Source organism: Lepidochelys olivacea (assembly GCF_965140295.1).
Source record: "Lepidochelys olivacea isolate rLepOli2 genome assembly, chromosome: 19".
NCBI classification, from domain to species: domain Eukaryota; kingdom Metazoa; phylum Chordata; order Testudines; family Cheloniidae; genus Lepidochelys; species Lepidochelys olivacea.
The window spans coordinates 3,707,292-3,726,593 of record NC_140429.1 but is presented as its reverse complement, the minus strand read 5'-3'; the positions used below and the strand labels follow the sequence as shown (position 1 = coordinate 3,726,593).

The 19,302-nt window shown below is 41.4% G+C and overlaps 1 protein-coding gene across 1 annotated transcript in view; it reads right to left on the bottom strand.

The window, feature by feature from the left end:
- KIAA0319L (KIAA0319 like) overlaps positions 1–19,266 on the bottom strand; it is a 52,939-nt gene extending 33,673 nt beyond the window's left edge. Inside the window, exons 1-2 of the mRNA XM_084652176.1 lie at positions 18,990–19,266; positions 16,311–16,456 (exon numbers count right to left, since the gene is read on the bottom strand). Coding sequence (XP_084508302.1) covers positions 16,311–16,431 — 121 coding nt within the window. The 5' untranslated portion in view covers positions 16,432–16,456; positions 18,990–19,266. The remainder of the gene's footprint in view (positions 1–16,310; positions 16,457–18,989) is intronic.
- Between the last annotated feature and the right edge of the window lie 36 nt (positions 19,267–19,302).

Here is a 19,302-nt window from a genome sequence, read left to right as displayed (position 1 = left end):
AGTCAGAACTCAAAAGGGGATTTTATAAATCATCATGTCAGGCAACATGGTGGCAAACCAAGCTAGGGGGATAATCTGGCCAGGCCACTACTCTGTGGAAGATGCAGCCACGTTCCAGAGATTCTTGTCAGAATGAGGGAACTTCAACCACAGTAACTAGTGCTGAGTTCTAAGACTTCAGCATAGCATGGGGTAGCAAGAATTTAAATGACCTTCCATTCTCAACCCAGTTGACATCTGCTTTGAGTAAAAATGTGGACAGTTGAGTTATGAGAAGCAGTGTGGTCTAGTGGTTAGATCAAAGTCATGAATCTTGGGTTCCATTCCTGGATCTGCTTTTAAAAAGCTGCACAACCTTGGATTCACTACTCAATCTCAGTGCCTCAATATATGCATCTGCAAAACAGCATTAGAGTTTACCGAGGTCACAGGTGCATTAAGGCTACAATAATGCTTGTAAAGCACCACATAAATATTAATAAGATTAATACTCTTTTCTGCATCTTGAAATGAAGACGTACACACTCATGTCCCTCACCTACTGAGGTGTAGTGACCTGTAGCAAACAGATTCAGTTCTGGCAATAGTACGGTAAACATTTTAAACACACGGGGGCTCTTCCGTATCCAGAGCTGCTTGCCTGCTTATGTATGGTAAGCTCAGTGTATAAGGGCTCTGAAGCCCAAGTCAATGCGGAGTTGCTTTCCTGCTGCAGATACTCTGCATAAAGAATGTTTAGGTTGACTGACTGCAGCACAAGCCTTGGCTAATGAGATGTTCTAACCTTGTACTGAAGAGACTAAACATTTTAAGTTTAAGTTATCAGCTGCGCAGTGCACCTTGGGCCACTGAGTTCTTTCCCCGTTGTCAGTCCCATTGAGTCCATCTGACAAGTACAATAGGTGCAAAATATTCAGTCCACCCACTACACCACTGTGCAGTGTGGTCACATCATCAACCATAAGTAACACAACGAGATACTTCCTAAATTTTTCTAATCAAAATAAGCTTTACTATATAGCTTCATTAAAAAAAAGAGAAGAGAAGAAAAAGTTACAACTATCATGAGAAATAGGTTTAGCTTTACATGCCGTATAAAAATGTATTCAGGAGAGGTCACGTGCTTTAGTGGACTCAGAATGGGACTGGAAGCCAGATTTTCAAAGTCCTAATTCTGGCTGTGCCATGACTCTTTCTGTGGTCCATGGGAAATCGCTTCATTTATCTGTGGCTCAGGTTCCCCACAGGGGAGCTATTACTTGCAGAAATGTTGCAAAGATTTACACTTTCACAGAAGCAAACTTTTTAATTTAGAGAGTAAAAGTCTATTCTGATGAAGAGGTAGAGAAGACATGTTGTATAGAGGTGCTGATTAATGCTCCATTAGACAAGGCCAAGATGGTGAGAAAATTCCCTTTTAGGAAAGGTGATAAAACAGACCATTATGATTTTATTTGGAAGCAGTTTCTGGAGGATTACTGGGAGCAGATGCCTCTGTGGTGATTATTATTCCCACACCTCTGCCCCTCCTTCCAAGCCTCCTCTCCCCCATACACAAGGGGGTCTGGCATTCATACTGCCTTCTTCTAGGATGTGTATTCTCTTGTAATAAGTGGTTGCCGCTTTATTGTAAGTACATTTGTGTGAAATTTCAATTAAATAAAACCACAGGAATCCCAGCTACAAAGTCATGTGAATCAATCACTGCTCCTCATGAGCAAGCGCAGGTTCCACTGTCTAAACAAAGTTGCTTGGTAATCCAAGAACGATGCGGTATGGTTGTGTATCAATTGTTATCAGAGGACGATCACATTTTCCTGTAGGGGGGCGGTAACAATAGTTGAGTCAACAGCTTGAAGTCTGCATCTCTTCATGCAGAACAATGATTAAAACTCAAGATTAAAATATTATAGTAGGATTCAAACATAATATAGTAGCCTGTCTAGAAGGCACTTTCTGTTCTAGTCTATTAGATTTAAACCAGCAAGCTCTACAGTCTACACATACTGAGAAATTTATACACAGACCCCCATATGCCGGCTATTCACTTATGACTGAGGATCATGCACAGTTTGCTGCCATGGGGAAAGGACCAAATACTCTCAGAAAGCCACCAGCAGCTGAAAAGGTTTAGAGAGCATTGTTAGCTGGTAATGTGTATGGATTTCCAGGCTTTGGGACAAGGGTAAATAACCAGTCAACATTCTTTGCTGAACTAGCTCTCTACTGTAGATTGGCATCACATACAGAGGGCCAGAAACTTGTAACGGTCTTGGAACACCAAAGTGCTTCCCTCACTGAGGAGAAAACAGTTTCCTCCTAGTGTACCATTTACATAATATAATATTGCTAAAAATGCAAAGGGGAGCTAGGTTTTTACAAAAATGCATCTCAGGGACTCAACGTGCATGTCAATTAGCAACAGTGTACTTAAGGCATGCAAAGGGAGAGAATGGAGAGGAATTATGTAGGGTAATTCAAGGGAGCATAATGAACAGTAATGAAATGAAATTGAGAAAGGGAAAATCAAGTACATCCAGAACAGTTCCGCACAAGGGAAGGACTAGACTTCTTGTTGGGACATTTAATACTAAAATGGATGATCTACTAGAAAATAGAGGATAGGGAACAACCCCATGTTAGTCCCTCTCAAGTGTCGTGGCAGAACTTAGTACTGAAGAGAACTAAGATTCTGATTTGATATAAAGGAGCTGCAGCAGATACAAAAAAAAACAAAACCATTTATCCAAGTCCTTGCAGACTTTCACTTACCCTGAAACAAACATACTGAGCAAAGATACAAGTTGCTGCAGACACACCAGCTTTTATCAATTCACATCTAAGCCATGTTGGAATATTTCCAACAGACTACAGCTGCAGGTGGATACTTTTACTAAGACTTTTATAGGGAGAACAGAAGACTTGTAAGCAGAACTTTAATGTGAGAAACCTGCATTCAGAAGGTCCGATTTGGAAAAAATTCTAAGCAAAGGTTGAGACCCCTCCTTGACTCAAAGTCATAAAATAAAGAACATGAGTAGCGTGTGAACAGATACTTGGACTTGCTCAAATATGGGTGATTTGAGTCAGACTGAGTCAGGTTAGCAAAGTCACCCATTGTGCTTCCCTGAAAAAGAAAAAGGTGAGAGTGCCTCATGGAAGTTGATTAAAACCACTTTGGCTTTAGGTAGGGAAACAAATGAGCAAGGTGGGGAAATGTCTGAAATCTGGAATTTTCACTTTTTTGGGAGACAAGGCCTCCCCAAACTGATTTCCACCTCTCTCTCTATGTCCTCCTGTTCGGACAACATATGATTTAGGCTGCAAAGGATCCACTTTAATGGGCTACACATTCCCCCTTCCTAACATATTGCTCCTTCCTGACCTGGAACAGCATCAGCACTGTTGTCCCACTCTGTATCAGGCTATTTGTAATACCATGTCTATGCAGAGGCCCCTTGGGAGTGCTGATTCTTCCCTCAATTGGACATCATGCCTGTCACCCCAGTAGCAACATGAAACACTCCTCTTCTCAGCTGGGACAAGGCACTGCCTTCTGCATGCTCCCCACCTCTGTGGGAAACAGAATATTTAGACTAAACCTTTGACCCCATGCCACCACTCAAATTAGCCTTAGGAACAAGTAGCTGTTTAAGTCTCCATTGTCTCTCTGTGCCTGGTCCACTCATCACTTGGGGCAACATCCCTCCCCAGCAGCGTGCCCAGAGAACTTCATAACTTGGTGATCACAAACTGTAAAGCTTGCCTGCCACCAATAGGTCTCTGAGGCTGTCCCTCTCCCCCTTCACACAACTTAAAAAAAACAACAATTATTTATTTTGGTAAGGTGAAAAAATTAATATAAAGAATGCATCTGCCTGAGACCTTGTTTTTCACATTTCGGTCTGAAGCACGTTTTTTTTTTTTTTAAAATGACTAACGAATAACTAGAGGCTTTTGAATGGAAATGACTTGTATCAGCGATGTTTTAATAAGGCCACCTGTTTAAACCTTGAGGACTCTACAATGTTGAAAGCAGCTTCAGAGGGCAATTATTAAAGCAGGTGGGATTTTCTGCTCCAAGTGGAGTAGATTACTACCTTTTCTTGAGGCTAGGCAGCGAGAGGGACAGTCCATCATGGTTTTCATCTCTATTTCACATACTACTCCATTAGTTCATATTAGTTCAAGCCACACCCAAAACTAACATGAGGTCTGCTACTATCACATAGTTCACCCTGCTTGCGTGTTCTAGTCCTTCCCCCAACCTGTGTCTGTCTTGTCTGATTAGACTGGAGGCTCCTCGGGCAAGTACCACTTAATACTCGAATTTGTACAGCACTCAGCACAACGAGGCACCTTTCTTGGTTGTCCCTTAGACACTGCTGTAATAAACATGATTAAGAATAATTTTATTAAAGTCTTTAAAACGTCATTTGTTAAAGAATCTAAACCCCAGGGATTTCAACACAAGATTTTGCCAAAAAACAAAAATTGATTAATTCTAAAATGAGAGGGTACTAGGTATTATACAATATGATGGCTTCTAGTAAGATAGTGGTCTTCGTATAGTACTTTTTAAAAAATAACCCATCAGTATTTATATGTATAAAAGGACACTAATTTATAGCTAAAATTTAGATTTAAACAATACATTCTGAAAAACCTACTTACATCATCTGCATTACATTTTTTAATTCAGTGAAGACAGCTTTCTTGGACATTAACCTCTCTCAAACAGCAACCAGAAACCTAACCACTGAAGCACTGCAAACCACAAAAAGAAAGACTAGAAAGCAAATATGAACAAAAAGTATTTTCATTAACCTACTTGCAGTGAAAACTGTGCATGGTGAAGACATGATATTGATAATGTGCCAAAAAAAATCAACTTTTAAATTAAGTGTTGAATTGTTTTTTGTTTTGTTTTTGTAAATCTTGCAGAGAAGGGAATACAAGGATGATTTAAGAAATCCTAATAAATTATCATCTGTCATCTCTGGCTTTTATTGGGAGTTACCCACTAGCCAAAACTGGTTGTTAGTCTCCCCTTTATAAAGGGCAGATAAAAGCCATAGGTGTACATTATAATTGCACATTACAACTAAAAAGTTTGAGAATGAATGGCTGTAAGACTTGTTGTTTGAAAACAATTTATTTAATGGACCCATTTATAGGACTTTTGGATTAAATGAAGTGGCAGTAAATTGGAATATACAGGAAATAACTCAGAGGGTAACTTGAAGTGTGATTCCAGCAGCTAGAGTCACTATAGTAAAGGTTATGTCAGCTTACCCATTATAAACCTCTCATTTCAGAGTGTTCGGTGTCATAAAAAAAATTTGCCTTAGGCTGAGACCTGACTTATGATGTTTAAACCACTGGAGCATAATTTCATCATCAAATTTTGTAGGGGAGGGGGAGTCAGTTTGACCAATTTGCAGTCTGAGCAGAGAAATAAGCCTCAGTTTTCTAGCTTCAGGGTTTATTTATTGCAGTTATGTGACTTTAATTGTTCAGGTGATTATTCCACAATGTAACTTCAGTAGTTCTTTCAAGTGTTTTTAAAAAGACAAGTTATTTCATACTTAGATCAGGTACAAACGGCTTGCACAACAAACTACTTTGCCTATGGATTTTTTTAGCATGAAAAATTTAAGAGTGCACGCATAGAACAATGAATTAAAGGCTCCCTATACTCAGAGCTCTGCAGATTGAGGACTCCCTAAAATACACTAATGGCCTAAGGGATTGTTACAATACCCCAGAGATAATGGGTCACTGGGAGATTACCTTACAAACCGTGTCACTGTGCAAAGACTGACACAACCCAAAAAGCAGGCTCCTTGCCTCTCTGGCAAGGTCCTCTTGACTGCTGGAAACTTTGTAACTTCTATTTATTTTAATGGATAACAAATACATGACAAATCCTGTGTTTTTCCCTAAAATATGAACACAAGAGTGAGAGTTAAATACTAATAGTCTAATGATTCTGCATATTGTGTATAGCTACTACAGTGATGGACACTTTGGAAATGAGAAACAGTCGTACTGCGTTATACTCAGTGATGCTTGTTATAGTTACAACTTAGACAAGCAGGGAAGTTGCGACAAGCAAAAGGCTACTACTCCATCCTTAACATTGCTTTAAGCTTCCCTTAAAAGGGAACGGTTAGAAAATTTTTCTTCCTCTTCCCCATGTAAAATCTCATTCTCCTTCCTTCTCCACTCCAAAGAAAATAAGGGTTCTACATTTGGCAAAGATTTTTTCAGGTAGAGTGTGTGTGTTTTGAGGCAAGGGAGAAGGAGAGTTCAAGTTTCAATGCCTCAGTTTCCTTAGCTATTAAATGAAAATAATTCTTATCTGCCTTCGTAAAATGCTCTGTGATCCTTGCATGAGAGAGGCAACAAACATGAAGTGTCATATGTTTCTTTGTTCTAACTATAATTCCTTGATGCTTTCTGTTGGCCTGGTTCATGCTCACAGCCACTAGTATAGGGAAACCTAAATTCCACATACTGAACAGCCACCAAAGTTACTCAAGTGTGAGAGAAGGGGATTTTTTTTGGTGCTAAAATTTGAAATTTACCCCTGTCCTGAACTACAGTTTAACTGAGAGGGCAAGTAACCCAGCCTTGCAAAATCACCATGAAAATCTAGCAGCTAGGCACAAAGGCTCCTTGGCAAGCCTTATTCCAATGATAAAGATAATTATATTTTTCTCAGCTGTCCCAGGTAATTGGGTGCATGCAATTTTGCGATGATGCAGCAACTGCGCAGTTATAGTATCAATCATTGAAAGCATCTGGTCACACTGACCTCCACGCAATCTAAACCGGGAATCATAGGTAAACCATTTGCTTAAAACCAAAATGAAGTTAAATTCTGCTCTAAAGATGTTAATGTTTTTATTCAAAGGATGCGTTACTCCAAACGAACAGTCCATTCCCCCCAAATAGTAACTTTAATCGAAAAACAACCCAACTTAAAAGTGATTTTGTTCTCCAAATGTAGGGAGAAACAAAGAGGCTGTTTTATTTCCAACTTATTTTTAATGTTTACCCGGCAAATGCAAATTGAAAATAAACGGGTAACACGACTAGTGAAGGAAATAATCAGACAACAGAATTTGCTCTAAATCTGTTTTGGCAGCAACTCCAGGGTCATCCTCCATTTAGAAGATAGAAAAGGGGAGGTGAAGGTTTCTAACAAAGCAGAGTCCAATTACTATTTTTAAATGAAACACTGAATAAACGCAACTGAAGGCTAAGTTGACAACAGTACCTTTTAAACCAGCATCACTGTTGTCACGCTTTATCAACATGAAGTCCCCGCTCAAAGAGCAAGCAGACCAGTAGCCTGCCTGGGGGAAACATATGACCTCATTACACTTTGAAGTGCTTGGATTGTGATCACACTGACAGGGCTTCATGGAGTCTAGCAGGGGAAATGACCCTGCTGTAACCTGAAGTGTTCGTCATGTTATTAGGGTGGGAGCATAAAAAAAATTATTTTTTAAATGGGGTGGGGGGAAGGAGACGGTGGTGATCGGATGCACATTAAAATCTGAAATCGACAATTCTCAGCTCTCGCAAGTTTATTGCAAGTACAAAGCTTTGGGTCCTTTGATTTGTACTATAGAGATTAAAAACTAACACCATCATTGTGAATATCAAGAGGAATTTTGCCTGTCTCGAGGGTTTTTTTTTTATTTAACTGTGCAAAATACACTTTCTGTTGGAAGCTAAGAACACTCTCTAATTAAGCCAAAGAACTATTAGGTGAATTGAAAGCAGGGCAGCAATGGATTTTAACCTGCCTCTGGAAGACTACACCCCTCCACTACATCCCCTTTCTACACTGCTCACCTGTTCCTACCCTGGAATGATTTTATCCCTAGCTCATTGTGACTTCTGCAGGGGAAGATTTGTGCTTAGGAATTTAAGGCTTCGTCCAAAGCCCACTGAAAAATCCATGGGTATCTGTCCATAGACTCCTGTACATGTCTGATCCAAAGCTGAATGAACAGTAGGTGTTAAAAACAAACAAACAAAAAAAAAGCCACACACAACAAAAATGGCTCCTGAGAAAACATCTCCCCTGGAAAATCACCCTAAAAAAAAAATTACATTCCTCTAAGAACTCATGTCTGAATCCTAATAAACGTCTCCTAGATACACCAGTGCAATCACATCAGCAGAGATGACCCCAGGGCACTGTATACAGAGCATTTCATTTCTCTTTTTAATTGGCTGGCACATGGAAGGTACAGAAATACAAAGCAGAGATTACAACTACATTTGGTCAAGTTTTAATTTTCAGAGCTCTACTAATATACACTTGCACCATATTTTACCTGACGTCAGCATCAGGTTACCCACCACAGCTTCCCAACTATTGCACATGGATAATTAAAAACCCAATTTACTCAGCTCATGGAAAGAGCTTGCATTTATGAAACAGTGCAATTTACAGTACTCTACACAGAGCAATGGGCATATAGAAATATGTTGGGTTTTTAACTATACGATTCTCCTGATCTTTGATGGGACTCACAAAACCCATGCACACAAGCAACACGTTATAAGATGGGGTTTGTAGAATCATAGAAGTGATCTATTAGTTCCTGTCTTAATCCAGCTTCATGTGGCAAATGCAGAATTATTTCTTGCAGGATATTTTCTGGGGGTCTCTCCAAAAAGGTCACCTGGTCCTTTAAAATACAAAACGCATTATCCAACAAAGTAAATTGTACAAGTAAAAGGCTCTCTCATTAACCCATTTTCTTTTTTGTGGGAGCTCCAGGAAAGAAAAGGAGATGCTAGTAATTTAAAGCAAGTTTTAAATGAAATTAGACTCATTACCCATAGTGCAAAGTTTTCACGATATCTCAGTATGACACACAAATGTGCTGGCATCTTTGAGCCAGCTTGGATATTTCTACTGAAAATGGAATTTTAGGGTTTTTTATGGTAACTACAATAAAGCTTTTCCTGAAATGCACTTAAAACAGACAACATTGGTCTTGAATGAAGAGGGCTAATAGCCAGCTTTTACGGTTCATTTAAAAAGATCTCAGTGATTTCTTCAGACAGAGTCTCTTGCACATATTATTAAACCCACATAGCCAATTTAAATGGTGGCATAGCAAGTTTTGTACCGTTATTGGAGTTTGATATTGACAGAGTTCTATGATCATTTTGTTGTGTAAATGAGTAAAGCCTCATTATAGCATCACTCAGCAGGTGATGTAACATTACTGCCAAATTTTGGAAAGCAGAAGAAAGGACAGGAAATGTTGTTTGCATTACCCAGCTGTTTTCAGGCAAAACTGTTCCTGGTAATGCTCTCCTGGCAGTTTCCTTATGCTGATTGCCATGCAAGACTGGGCAGCAGTAGAGGAATACTGGAACATAGGAAGTGCCAGACTGGATCAGACCTGTGTGTGCATCTGCCCAGTATCTTATCTCTGACAGTAGCCAGCACTAGCTGCTTCAGAGAAAGAGAGAAGAAACCCTGCAGCTTTCCTCCTAACCCCCAACAGTTGGAGGTTGATTTATAGCCTCAGCATAAGAAATTACATCTGTCAAGGTTACAAGATGAACTGTGCCTTTGATCACTTTTAGCCCCTCTCAAGTGCACCTCTTAGGTGACAGGCTAAGACTTCCTGCACCTCACTCTGGCAGACCCATGCAGTCCACCCACTCTGGGACTGGGTCTCTGGGCAACAGCCCCAGCTTCCTAACTGTGTTATGCCACCTGCCCAACTGCATTTGGTATCTGTCAGCCCTTTCACTCCAGGGACCTGTTGATTAAAATGATTCAAAAACAGTGCCTTTAAAACAAAGCTTTATTTATTCCTTGCACCAAAGGTACAAAGCTTGTAGAGCAAAGGGTAAAAAACAATAAAAGGCCAATACACCAGTGTCTTCCTTACACCTTAATCTTTCCTTGACAGATTTGTAAATCCCCCTCAGCCCAGCTAACCCCATCTCTGGCTGGGAGAAAGACTGTCGTGCTCGCAGCAGGGGCTCTCGCGGTCTCTGTGGGTACGTGCTCACTGCAGTTAACTTAAGTGACTGGCATCCACATTAGCCTAGCCCAGGTACAAGTGTTTCCCCAGCACAACCCTACACATGTCACTGTGTCCTCACTGTTTCTGCACTTGCTGTGGTGTCTGGAGGCATGTCCCAGGGTCCTTTGTGCTGAGACTCGCTAAGACTCTTCCCAAGTCAACTGTGGGAGAATGTGTTTGACCTTCAGGGGAATTGTGGAAGGGGCACTGGAGGACTACCAGCACTTGAGTGACTTGGCCTGCGTGCTCACTGCAAAATGGGCAGGTTCCAGCCTCAATTAAAGTGAAGCTCAGGCTCTAGTCCCGCTCCTCCCCAGCTGAGAGGGGCTTAACGTACCTGCAAACCCAAGTTAGTGGTTTCTGTGTGGACGGTGGATGGAGTCAGGCTAAACTGGGCTCTTACCTGGGTTTTAACTGAGAGCGAAAAACATAACATGTGTGTTCCTTGGCCCCGCCTGCCTCCAGCTAGACTGGGTGCTTCACAGAAAAGTGCAAGAAAGCCCATAAAATAGCCTTCCCTTAGAGAAGTTTCCTCCTGACCCCTGCCAGTAAGTGCTTTTTAGCCTGTGAATTTTCTTATCCATATACGCTGTCTAATCCTTTCTTGGTCCTATTGAGCTCTTGGTCTCAGCAAGATCATATGGAGGCGAAGTCCATAAACTGCCTATGTGCTATGTGAAAAAATATTCCTTTGTTTCTGTTTTTAAATGTGTTGCCTTCCAAATTCATTAGATGCCCCCTAGTTCTTGTATTATATAAATGGGTGCTTCTGTTTGCCCTGTGTATCTGCTCTATGCCATTCATTATTTGCTATACCTCATTTTTTCCTGCCTCTCTCTGAACAGTCCCAATCTTTCCAATTTCTCCTCAGAGGGAAGTCATGGAGACTATATCCAGCCGAGCAGGAAATACAGAAACAAAAAACAGAAGAAATTTCACGGTGTGGTACATGAAGAGTTTTAATTGGCAGTCTAAAATCGTAGTACATTGTAGAACAACATTCATATGTGTATCTGCAGCAATATGGTTTAGTGGTCAGAACAGAGGACTGGGAATCAGGAGTCCTGGATTCTAATGCTGACTCTGCCACTGGCTTTGGGCAAGTCACAGCTGCTGCTGCCTCAAATAGCCCATCAATTAATTACTCTGAAATAGTGCAATGAAAGACACACTACAGAACTGCAAAGTGTGTATTTTGCTAGCCAAAGGGACAGTCTCAGATTTTAGATTATCTCTAGCAGTGTTTGAGCCCTGACCACAGAACTCTTTTGTTAAACTACTTAAACAGTAGTTTAACAAAACTCAACCTCTTGGAACAATGAGTTACTTTGCACTGCTTACATTACATCTTTGCACACAGCACAAAATTCTGTAGGTCTATGAATATGCAGCATTTGCATGGAACTTCAAGGCCACAAGTTAGAAGTGTACCCTCTGTGCTTTAATTGTTGACATTAGTGAACTCAGTTGAATGCATCCGATTAAGTGAGTTGTAGCTCACGAAAGCTTATGCTCAAATAAATTGGTTAGTCTCTAAGGTGCCACAAGTCCTCCTTTTCTTTTTGCGGATACAGACTAACACGGCTGCTCCTCTGAAACCTGTCAGTTGACAGTCTCTCTCCTGTTTGGGAATACTTGGACCCTAGCCATTTCTTTGTTCGAGACCTCATTTGGAATCCCCTAAAGGAACAGTCAATCTGAATGCAATCAGATTACTGTCAAAGTAAATAAATCAGCAACCAACTAATAGCACTGGTTTAACCAGCAATACCATGGATAGAGTTTCCCGAGATTCTACTCACACAGCCCTGAAATAACTCTGAAACCTGACCTACAGCATTTTCTGCTACTCCAGTCAAGTAACTACACACAACTGCAGCTGCACTATAGTCATGAGCCACAGCACCCGCCTCTACTCCAATCCTGGCTTCTCTTGAATAGGGAATGTCAATCAAGTCCTAACGTGCAGTGGTTTGGAGTAGTGCGTGAACAGGGCAAGCAGAACTAGTGTAAGATTTACTTTTGCTTGCTGGACATTTAATTCAAATGTTCTTGGGATACAATAATGTTAATTGGAACCAATCTGCTGCACATGCACAAAGTTAAGCCCGGAGGGAAACCGTCCAGGTTATCCTGATGTCAACCAAAACCCACCTCTCACACCTTGCTGTAACTGCACAACTACAGCTAGCTAATGTGGCACCACAAAAAGCACCTTACTCAATAATTACATGTTGCAACTGGTGAATCATTTCTTAACAATGAGTTTGTTGCTTTTTTAATTGCAATAAAATGGAGCTGGAAAGCATTTGATTACCTATACGCTAGTGGAGAATGGGAAGTTCTCCCTGATGAACGAGGATTAATTTATTCAAAATTTAAGCTTTCATTCATTAAAAATAATAAAAATAAAAATCTAGTGCTTATGGTTATAAACAAACTTCCAAATGTTAGCCATGGCTGCCCTCCTGAGTCTGCAGGCAGACAGCTTCAGTACCTCTGCTGCTGCTCAGAGCTTTGCCAAGCAGCAATAGAGTAAAATTAATAAGACTGGTCAGTCAGCCTTAGTGTGAAATTATCAAGAACCATATCCATTTCATACTGCTGCTAGGAAGAGCTGTGACTCGCGAAAGAAGGAGGCATTGGATTATTTAATGAGGAGGATAATACACAAAAAATAAGAGGCTAAGGGGTAGGGTAGAGGAGTGAAGACTTCCCCTCACCTCAAACAGGCAGAAAGCTCTGGGATTAGGGAGGTGCAGTGGGGGAGAAGAGACAGAAATTTATTTTCCCTGATCCAGCTGATAGAATAGGGAGAGGAGTCACATTTGTCACACCCCAAATAGCTAAAGGCTGGATTTGAAAGATGGAGTCCCACAAACAGGCTCCAGAGACGGCAGCCTACTAAAAATCCAAGGACGCTCTGCGTCCCCAGTAGCTAAGATGGGCAACAAAACTGGCCTTCTCACCAGGCCATTGCCCTTGGACCTTGCTGGTGGAGCCCCCAACTTCATCTTTCATATCTAGCTGGTGGTTTTAGTCCTCCAGGACCCAATTCAGCAAAGCACAGATACATGTACTTAAAAGCTAAGCATGTGTTTAAGTACTGTGCAGAACTGGGGCCACAGTTAGTAGATTTCTGCTAAAGTTACCAAGCCCTGCAATAAAAATTTCTTAATTGTTTTAGGTACCAATGTATTATTAAAATACCAGATAGTTAAATCTTTTAGACTTTTTTTTTTTTTGGGCCTATTGCCACTAAGTCTGTGAGGGTATTTAGATAATCAACACACTCAGATTTATCTTCTTACGCTGAAGTTCAGATTAATGATTTAGAGCTTGCCTATACGGAAACAGTTTGCCAGTTACACCAGTATAGCTATACCAATAACTCATTGGGTGAACACTCATTCAGGGATGAACGTGGGTTTGTTTGATTTAGCTTAAACCCCTTCCAAAGTGTGTAAATTAAATAAAAACAAAAATGCATTTTTGTTCCTCAGAAAGTGTGTCATAGCAGGCAGTGTTACATTGGTAGAACTGTCAGTTTAAATTCACACCTTAGCTTATACTGGTAAAACTGTCCCATACAGAGACACCCTTATTTACTCCTTAAATGTCGCTATGCTGTACCCGAAGCTCAGTTAGAGCAATACAGAATCAACAGCTTTGGGTTTTGAAACTTTATTAAAAACAGGAAACTCCTAACAGGAAAACCAGTCTACAGGAATCAAGCAAGTGATCTGATAAAAGCCAACAAAATACAGAGAGATTAGAATTCTCAGCTAAAAAGCAGGGATTTAACACATCTTTCAGTTCTCTGACCATGAGATTAATGACACTTACGGCTCATCAGCTTAATCAAACCTACCATTTGGCAAATATCAAGGTAGACACAGTGAAAGTAACAGACAATGGCAGCCTGAGGGTACACTCACACAGGGAAAAAAGTTTACTTATTATGTGGCAACTAACAAATGGGAAGATCCTAGTGAGACAACTCAATCTGTCGTTTTTACATATTAGCAGGAAGAGGTAAACAAAAAGGGAGCCTATCATTGACCCGGACCTGACAACACATGTAAAAGCTGTCTTGTTATCACTTGAATTTCACCTCATGTTAGTTAACGTGGTAAGAACACACTTATTCCTAGTGAAGACAAGGCCTGAAATGCAACAAAATGCTTCGATCTGGAAATCTCAAAGATAAATCTTAAACACAAACAAAAAACCCCATCAAATGAAAAATCCTGCACAAGTAACTAATTTAGTTTTCATTTCCAGGGTTTTGGGAGGCTGAAGTCTGAACAGGAAATAAGAACAAAAACTTTTTAACCACAGCTAGAAAAATATTAGAACAAACTAACAAACAATCAATTTGTAAACATCTAAAGGATAATAGGGTTATAAGGAATAGCCAGCATGGTATTGTCAAACCAACCTAATTTCCTTCTTTGACAGGATTACTGGCTTAGCTCACAGGTCATAAACTGTAGACATGATGTATCTTGATTTCAGCAAGGTTTTTGACAAAGTCCCACATGACGTTCTCATAGGCAGAATAGTGAAACATGATCTAGATAAAATTGCTATAAGATTAGTGCACAACTGATTGAAATACCATACTCAAAGAGTAGTTATCAATGGCTTACTATCAAACTGGGAGGGTGTATCTAATGGGGTCCCCCAGGGATCAGTCCTAGGTCAGGTACTGTTCAATATTTTTATTAATGACTTGGATAATGGAATGGAGAGTATGTCTATAAAATTCACAGATGACACCAAGCTGGGAGGGACTGCAAGTACTTTGGAGGACAGGATTAGTATTCAAAATGACCTTGACAAATTAGAAACTGGTCTGAAATCAACAAAATGAAATTAAATAAAAGTTAAGTGCAAAATACTTCACTTAGGAGGGAAAAAAATCAAATGCAAAACTACAAAATAGGAATAACTGGCCAGGTGACAGAGCTGCAGAAAAGGTTCTTGGGGTTTTCGTGGTTCACAAATTGAACATGAGCCAACAATATGATGCAGTTGCAAAAAAAGCTAATATAATTCTGGGATGTATGATCAGTAGTTTTATATGTAGGACAAAGAAGGTAACTGTCCTGTTCTACTTGGCACATGATGGGACCTCTGCTGGAGTACTGTGTCCAATATCGGGTGCCACGCTTTAGGAAAGATGTGGACAAACTGAAGAGAGTCCACAGGAGAAAAACCAAAATGATAAAAGGGTCCTGCCTTAATACAGGGGGTGGGATCGGATGCCCTCTGGAGGTCCCTTCCAACCTTACATTGCTTTGATTCTATAAGTAAATTCAGATCACTGAACTGATTCACTGTCTTTGTGGAGATTTTAAACATTACAAGGTTAACCAACTTTTTTGGCTTTCAACCCAGAGTCAAATGAAGGGATTCTGCACAGTATCATTTATCCTCTCTTTTGGAAAAGATCCTTCACTCTGAGAAGACTCTCTCTGGAAACTGTCTCCAGGCAAGACAGACGCATCTGAATATGAGCTAGGTGGAGAACATAATTCTTTTTTCAGGTTGAAGGAGAATTTTGTTAGTAGCCTGGGAGCTACAGATTATTTAAAAGATTATCAGGTCAGTAGCACTGTCATCTTAGGCCAGGTCTACACTAGAAAATTAGGTCCTCTTAACTATGAGGGTGAGGAGAGTGAGAAATCCACCCCACTGAGCAGTGCTGTTAAACTGAGATAAGTCCCCATGTAGACAGTGCTAGTCAATGGAAGAATTCTTCCTGTCAACCTGGCTACCACATTCTGGGGAGGTGGATTACCTACGCCAAAAGGGAGAACCCTTCCAGTCGGTATAGGTAGCGTCTACACTGAAGTTCTGCATTGGCACACCTGCAGTGGATCAGCTGTTTTGCTGTAGTGTTTTAACTGCAGACAAGCCCTTAGAGGAGTAAAGTAGTGCTGTAGAAAGGGGTAGTAAAATCACCATTTTACTACAAAATGTGTTGGTCAGCCTATCTTTCTAACAGCTTAGAGGCATACTTTGCTATGGAGACACGTGGTTAACCCCCCTTCCTCACAGGTACTTACGTGTGGGTTGGGTTTTGTTTTAGCTATTTCACTAGCTAGGATGCCTGCCTGGTAATTAACAGATTTCACACACCCCACCCTTCAAACATTTAAAATGAATCAAGGGGCTAAATCTAGACTAAAGCACAGAAATAGCTGAGAGAGAGAACTGAATAGTCACCTGTAGATGAAGAAAGGGCACAGAGGCAGGCACACATGTAGAACAGGTGAAAACTTCCCAGGCAACGTCCTGATAAAATCCAGAAGCTAATGCTGAACTTGGCTTCCAACCTCTTCTCCATGGCCTTCGTAGGCAGAACCAGGGCTCTATAAACACACAAGAAAGAGAAATCATGCAGCAAACAATTTATAGGTGGTTCTTCATGAAGCTGACAAGGTGAAAGGACTGAAGAAATTGTGGGGGGAAAGGAGCGTTCAATCTGATCTATCATGACTCAGACCAACAACAGAGAACTAATTACCAGTATTATGAGAGATTTGAAATTAAACCAACAGTAGCAGAAAAGATCTTCATCATTTCCTGTGTTTGTACTGCAGTAAGTCAGGATATTTGTTTTTCCTTCACAATTCCTTTAGACACCACCACTTGCATCTTTGAAGCATAAAAAACAAAATCCCCAATAGCATCATTATAATCCATTTGATTCTGTGTGCGCACTCTGGAAACTTCCCTTTCAAATCTACAACACTCAGCTGACAACCAGCCAGTGCTGCTTGGATAAGACAAACACCAATAAGCCCAGCACATCTGCTAGGCAGGCAGCAGAAAATGTCCTCACTTGGCTATTTGTGCAGGCTGGTACCAGCCAGAAACAAAGACAAAGGTTCAGCAGCATTGACAAAACAACCAATTAAAAGCCAATTTTGCTTCTAAGGACACTGATGATGGCACTAATGGTCAAATCAGAAGTTCAATCTTTTTGAATTTCCAGGTCTCACCTGTGCCAAGATTGAGGGCAGCATCAAAAACAAAAAATAAGTTATAACTGGAGTTTAATCAGTTTTCCTTCCAATCCCTGACTAGTCGCATTCTCAGACTGAGAATAAGAGTCCAGATGTAACATTAACTAGCTCTGAAGAGATCTGTCACTCAAGTCCTTTCATAACATCATATGTTACCAAAGCCCAGTCAGTGGAAGGAGCTATCAGATGTATTGCTCAGAAATGTGAATGACACAAAAAGTTAACCATCTAAAATATAAAATCAAATAGCAACCTTACAAGGCAGAATGTGGGCACTGTGATGCTTACGTAGTTTATGTCTGTAAGCCACCTCAAGTTCCTCAGATGAGATTCAGCAGTATTATCATTATTATTATTAGAGTTGAGTATCAGTTTATTCTTAAGGAAATTTCCATAGAATTAGGGAGAGAATTTTGGCCAACAGCAGTAGACAAGAATATGGACAGTAGATAATTCTTGTTGATGCCAACATAGTTTATGACAACAAGAAAATTTCACAAGGTAACAAATGGGAAAAGGAGTTGGAGGGGAGGATTTAACCAATAGAAAGCTAAGAAAGTTTGCAATACTTCTGTCCTGCGTGTTACAAGCACACCCAAAAACAAAAATTCCATGTCTGCGGCTGTAGCTTTCTGCACGGATCACAGGACAATGTTTACTTAAAACGTCTTTAGATCGATGAAGACCTATCATAGTCTGGTCTGCCAGCTATGCAGAAGTCTGTTGGTGTACACAGCGATAAACTGTGTTTGATCAGCACCTTAACAGCTATGAAATGAGACATTCAATTTGAGTAATCAAGACTTTTTTTTTTTAAACTTACAACTCAGACAACCTAGTAAACCTACTGAATAGATGACCTTTTAAAGTATATATTTTGCTTGTAATCATATATATTGCCTTGCATACGTATTTAAAATTTTATGTTTCAGGGAGACATAAGACTGCAACTTATCCTTAACAGATGAAAGAGGAGCATAAAATAAAACAAAACCCTTTACAAAACATTATAAGGTGAGCTTTGGCTGGGCAGTCACACTGGTAAACACAGACACTGAGTTTAATAATGAAAATACCTACAGTGTCTACTTTCACTTGACAAAGTTTTTATTCCACTACTATGTCTCTTGATTTCTTTTTTCCTTCTATTATGCAATTGTATACAATTTAGGAACACCACATCCTAAAGTTGCTGTACAAAATAAAGTAACACACACATTGAATAAAATAGCACACTCCTCCAAATAAGCCTGAAATTATCTCACTTGCTTCCCTGCCCCACTCCAAACTGAGAAGGGAAACAAATGTTTGCTCTCTTTCCCCCTCTTCCCTGCATGAAGCTCTAGATAGCATACCTTATTCTTCCCAGTGCAAAAGCCAGACTGGCTTTGCACAGGAGAAAGTAATTTCCTGGAAAAAAACGGGGAGTCAAATGAGAGTCAGGGGGAGCTGATCAGTTGACAGAGACGCTATTGCTGTTCCCTGGAAAGAGTCCATCTCCGGCACATCCCTTTAACCGTTTTATTTTGAAGAACACGGATTTTTTTATTTATTTATTTTTTAAAGTCAGCGTTACGACGGGCAGCAGATACGCGGGGCGAGCACCACAGGCAGCCCAGACCCGGCTCGGGCTCCGGAGCCGAGGCTCCCATTACAAGAAGCCCCCGAGCCGCTTGGAGGTTGCTAACCCGGGTCCAGCAGGGCTTCCCCCACGCTCAAGCGCCAACGGCCCCCAGCCCCCACCCGTGCCGGCCGGGGGGCGGGAGCGCAGCGGTGCCGGAGCGGAGGGAGCCCAGCAGCCGCTGCCTGCGGAACTCCCGGCCACTGGCTCTGCGCAGCGCCGAGCACGCGGCTCGCCGAACAAGCGGGTACCTACCACGGGCACATGACCGGGGGGGCTGCGCTCTCGCTGGGGCCCGGGGGTGTCGCGCGGGGCTCCGAGAGCGCCCCCCGCCACCTCACCCGCGCCGCTCCCCGCAGGGCAGGGGGGGCTCAGGCCTCCAGCGCCTCTCGCCGGGGGGGCGCGCAGCCTCCTCCCCCGCTTCCATGGGGCCGGGTCTGCCCCCGCAGTGAGGGGAGGTCCCCGAGGAGCCGGCCCTGGGCGTGCGCCGGCTCGGAGGCTCCTTCTCTCAGCGGCAGGCTGGGGGCGGCACCCGTTCACCTCTGACCCGGAAACACAACCGCACCTC